This window comes from Helianthus annuus, chromosome 13 (genome assembly GCF_002127325.2).
Source record: "Helianthus annuus cultivar XRQ/B chromosome 13, HanXRQr2.0-SUNRISE, whole genome shotgun sequence".
Classification (NCBI taxonomy): Eukaryota; Viridiplantae; Streptophyta; class Magnoliopsida; order Asterales; family Asteraceae; genus Helianthus; species Helianthus annuus.
In genome coordinates this window covers 157482442-157487760 of record NC_035445.2, presented here as the reverse complement: position 1 = coordinate 157487760, position 5319 = coordinate 157482442, and the positions used below count along the sequence as shown (strand labels likewise).

Below are 5319 nucleotides of genomic sequence, written 5' to 3'. Positions count from 1 at the left end.
TATTGCTAGATCCACGATGGAATCTGAGTTCATCGCTTTAGATAAAGCAGGTGAAGAGGCAGAATGGCTACGTCAATTTGTTGAGGATATACCAAGATGGCCTAAGCCGGCAACGGCCATTTGTATACATTGTGATAGCCAATCGGCACTTGGCAGAGCTCGTAGCACAATGTATAATGGTAGGAACAGACATATCAGACGTAGACATAATACGATACGACAACTAATCTCTACAGGAATTATCACTGTTGACTACGTGAGGTCAAAGGATAATATTGCGGATCCGCTGACAAAAGGCCTAAGTAGAGAGTTAGTACAGAAGTCATCCATGGGAATGGGACTGAAGCCCTTGAAAAATGAAGTTCATATGATGGAAACCTAACTCAATAGACTGGAAATCCCAAGAATTGAGTTCAATAGGAAAACCTAATTGTATGAATAAGTAAGGTCACTGTGGGGGGATAACCCTACGTTTTTAATAAGGTAGTTTATTATAAAGATTTATAAACTTCCTAGTCCATTCCTAAAAGTGACAAGTGTGAGGCTAAGCCTATGGCTTTTAATGATTCGACTAAAGTAAACATACATAGTGAATCACCTATGTGAGAGAGAAGTGGGGTCGCTTCGAAGGGTATTGTTGGGGCACAATACCTAACGGCTCTCGCAGAACCAGGCACCATGTTCATGACCATAACGAACATAACTATGAGGACTTGACTTTGTCTGGGAGAGTCTTGTGTGAAGTGCATTGTCGTCTACACAAACGGCAGACGAGTTCAAAGACATCGAGTTCTACTCAGAGCTAGTGGGCTAAGTGCATTTCATGAGCGAAGGTTCAAAGGGTAACACCTACCTATCGTATGCAAAACTCAACTGCTGAAATCTAAATGGGAACAATGTTGTTCTGAGATCGACCTCCATTCATGTGGGGGATTGTTGGAATTTGGGTGTGTGTGAATGGTAGTCTCATTTGGTAAAACACTTGTCCCACATTGGTGTGGAGACAAAGAAAAAGGGTGTTTATAAGGTAAAACATTTACCTAACAAATATCACTTTATTGACATGTTTTACCACAAGTCCCTCGCGCGTGCGCGCAGGGGGGGGTGCAAAAAATGGAACCGGATTTAGTTGAACTCGTGTACGCCCGCACGTCCTGCGGACACGAATGCAGCTCCGAAAACCCGGGCTCGCGGGAGACGGTTTTTGCACTCGTGACTGACTAACTTTTTTTTTAGTCTTCAAAAACTGTAACAGTTGGGCTACTTAATGAGTTTTAAACTGAAATGATTATTCAGTATTATGATGATCATTATTGTGTTAAATGGTTTTTATTATCAGTTTTAAAAACTATACTAATGACCATTATCAGTTTAAAACGGTGCAATAATGTCCAGAATTCGGTTATGAGTTCTGTGACTATAAAACTAGACCAGACCAACACAGTTTGACACACCGAAAGACAATCTCTTCTCTCGATCTCTCTGCAGCATTCTCCGGTTTACTTTTCAGGCAAGTGTTCCAGTCCGGCAGCGCGCGGTGCTGTTTCGAACCGGCGTACCCTGGGAACAGACGACGAATCTGTTTAAGGGAATTGTGTCAAACACAAGCCCGGTTCAATCGTTTACTATTTCTTCGATTTTCTTATTTTCTGTCCAGATTATGTTCGGTTATTTCATACAGGTTACTAACACTATTTCCCACGAGAAACATTAGGAGAAGAAAGTGTAATGAAACCAAGATCAGCTTATAAGCTTGTTATTTTTGGCTTACTCAGTTTCGCAGCAATCAAATCTCAAGGGGGCGCTGCACTTCACCCTCGGATCACTATGGTCTCTGTTACTAGCCTGCTCATGTTTGGCTTCGCTTGCTATGTCATTTCTGCTGCACCTCCTGTTTATGCCGTTATTGCTCGGCTGGTGGGGAAGTTGTGTTTGTTCATTTTGGTGGGTTCTTTGGCATCTTTGTTCTATCTCTGATATTTTGTTAAATTATATATATCCTGCTGCCATCAAGCATCGAACCGAAGAAGTGTTGGTTGGGTGCTCTCACTGGTTACTATATATGCAATGAATAATTATAGGTTGTGTCTCATGTCGTGATACGTTAGGACACAATGGTGTACCAGCTAGTAATCTTTCTTTTTCTGTCTTGTGTTTAGTTTTCCTTTTAACTGATAATTATTGAACTATATTATTATAAGGGTTTATTAATATGAGTTTCGGACTATTTGCAATTATCGATACAAATAATCTAGCAATGCTAATCACAACATGATTGATTGTTTGCTCCCTTATTAAAGTCATCATTTCTTTTATTTATTTTTGTTCTCTGTATAACTTGAATTCTCTTATGTTATTGTTTAGAGCAAGATTGTGGAGAAATCATAACCACCAAGACCTCAAGACTGCCACTATCAGTGCGCTTATGGATGGGAGCATTTCATCTCACAAAGATAGAAGCCTCAGAACAGTGTTACCTTAATAAAAACTGTTTGTTCTACCACCAACCGCAGCCCACCCGCTTGAGTGTGTGACTTGCTGGAGCTGTTGTTTTTGTTCATACACAGCTGCATACGCTGTCACTGCACGGTCTTGCTATTCCAACTAAATAGTTCAGTAGTCATCTGATTGGACAAGTTTCAGTTAGCATTTAGCTTGAGAAAGTGTTGGTTGGGTTTTGTCAAGGTTTGGTGGCAGAATGATCCTTACGGTAAGAATGACCTTACCATCCAACACAACTCAAGGTGACTATGATCATTCATTCATTTGTAAACAATAATTGGTGTCTAAAACACATGTCATCAAAAATCTTATAAGAATGACACACCTCTATCATGTTAGCAACTAATAACATTTCTAAACTAAGGGATGTCACAAGTTGGTTCTAAAAACCGACTTAGAAACTCAAGAACTCTTGCTAGATATAGAGAAAGATTTACAATAGGAGATTAATTGACTATTCAATAATCAATTAACACCAAACTTAACCTTTATTCATTAAAATGTATGCATATTACACCATAATATATATCACCGAAACTATTGTAGATTAACATACAATCATCAATATTTGACAAATTCGACGTGTGAAATTATTAACCTCCTTCATTGGCGGTCTTGATCGGAAAGAGCCTAACCTTCAAACCATATTTCATTTGCAGTATAATCGAATCACTCGGACAAACCACATGACCCTCCACCAATTCCACATGATAATTACAAATGATTGCAGCCACCACCATTTTCATCTGAATCATCCCCATTTCTTTACCCAAACACGTCCGAGGGCCAGCATGAAACGCAGGGAACTTGTACGACGGTTCATGCTTAATCACAATCCCATTCGCGCCTTTTGAAAACCATCTTTCCGGCTTAAACTCCATGCAATCTTCCCCCCATAACCCTTCCATTCGTCCCATCGAGTAAATAGACAAAATTATCCTTGTCTCTTTATCAACAACATGACCGGTTGGGAGAATGTCTACCTCTGATGGAGCTTTGTGCTCTAAAGCAAGCGGTGGATAGAGTCTTAATGCTTCGCATAAACCTCCATGAAGATAAACAAGTCCCTCCAGATCCTTTATGGTTAAAGTTTGCCATTTCCGACCACCTGTTTTGTTCTCGATCTCTTTACGGATCTTGTTCTCCACACTCGGGTTTTGAGTGAGGAGATAAAAGAACCAAGAAAGGGACGTGCTTGTGGTGTCTCTTCCAGCAAGCATCAGGTTTAGTATGATATCCCTTAGGAACTCTTTTGAGTCATATGAAAGTCCAGTTTGTCCTCTAAAACCGCTCGTTAAGGACGTTAACAACCCTATTGGCTCCTCGTCTTCCTTCTACGCTATGAAAAATGATTAACAAGCCATAAATATACAAATAAATGTGATCTGATCTGCACAAATATAAAAATCTGGTCCGACAACCTGGTCCGAGTTACACGGTTCACCAGTCTAACCGATAACCAACCTGTTTAAATGGAAAATGTTCAAAGGGCTTAAACGGGGAGGTTTCATGCTCGATTTCTCTAGTCCGGTTTTAAAAGCACTGCTCTTAAAAGCTTGTGGTTTCTAACTTAGTCCATGTTCATAAAGTATCCAGTTTTAACAATTGACACGCAGTTTGTCACTTGTTTATCTCTACAAAGTCACAAATTGCTGTATTGTTTTACCTCTTTTCGGGACAAACATCCGTATATAAACTCATCAAAAGCCTTCCAAGCTTCACTCAGCTTCTTCTCCTTCCCCAACCCAAATCTCTTTTGCAACCTCCAAACCTTCTCCGGCAAAAAATGCCTCCACAAAAGCGCTTCTTCAGCGTCCGTAAACGCCTTCTCACATGGAACAATCGGTAAATGAACCGACAAGCTTTCAGGGTCATAATCCAAAAGCAACACACAAATAGAATCAAAAGTAAACCTCTGAAATATTTCTTGCAAATCGATCTCCGGATAATGCTCAAGAACCGGTAGAAGCCCTTTGTCTATCTTGTTCTTAATGCCTGCTTCTAAAATCGAGTGAAAATTCGGGTGTTTGAATACAGAAACTGTAGTTGTTTTCCTATGAAGTTCCCATAACTCATGATCAGAGTTAAAGATCCCATTTCCTAGAATATCAAATATTCTACGAAAATCGGGACCTTTAGGATAATTCGGGAAGTTTTTACTCAACATGTAGTGGATGTTTGCAGGGTCAGATGTGAATAGCATGTCTATATTGGCAAACTTAGGACCTTTGAGCAAGAATGTACCGTTACTAAGTTTGAGGAAATTGGTAACGAAGTTGTGGATACGGTGGATGTTTAGGATGATCTCGGGTGTCATGCCGAGAAGCGGCAAGTTAATAGGGAGGCCGTTTCTCCGGCGAAGAAATACGGCACCGGATATTAACATTAACAGTAGGATGAAAGGGAGAAGGATATAAGCCATCTGATTGGGAGGGATAAGGCAAGGTGTGTCTGGTTTACATATATATAAGTTTTACATTAAATACAATGGTACCTACATGTGATTGTTTTATACAAGTTTCATAGGATCGGGACCTGTCTTGATGTAGGGATTAGGGAGGGATGATGTTCACTTACGGTTTAATGTTCCAAATCAGACATATGGGTTTGGTGGTGGATAAAAGAAAGTGTTGCCAGTAAGGGGAGGGGGATGGTCACTAGTGATAAAATTTCTATCACTCACAATATCCAATCATGTTCCGTCATGTCAGCAACCATTTTTCCATCACTCACAACCTTTTTTAGTGGGGGTGGTCATCACTCACCACCACACCCAACAATTTCCCCCCAACCAACAATTACACTCACAATTAAACA

At 40.2% G+C, this 5319-nt stretch overlaps 1 protein-coding gene across 1 annotated transcript; it reads right to left on the bottom strand.

The window, feature by feature from the left end:
• Positions 1-2991: 2991 nt before the first annotated feature.
• Positions 2992-4991, bottom strand: LOC110899958 (alkane hydroxylase MAH1). Its single transcript, XM_022146855.2, has 2 exons — positions 4169-4991; positions 2992-3836 (listed from the first exon to the last, which is right to left on the bottom strand). The coding sequence occupies exons 1-2, from the start codon at positions 4922-4924 to the stop codon at positions 3096-3098; spliced, it is 1497 nt and encodes a 498-aa protein (XP_022002547.1). The 5' UTR covers positions 4925-4991; the 3' UTR covers positions 2992-3095.
• Between the last annotated feature and the right edge of the window lie 328 nt (positions 4992-5319).

What these genes read in the sequence shown, in the direction of transcription:
- LOC110899958 (XM_022146855.2), bottom strand. Translation starts at nt 4,924, where the DNA reads ATGGCTTATATCCTTCTCCCTTTCATCCTACTGTTAATGTTAATATCC. An exon ending in GATGTTTGTCCCGAAAAGAG is followed by an intron (nt 3,837 to 4,168) that starts GTAAAACAATAC and finishes TTCATAGCGTAG; the next exon opens with AAGGAAGACGAGGAGCCAAT.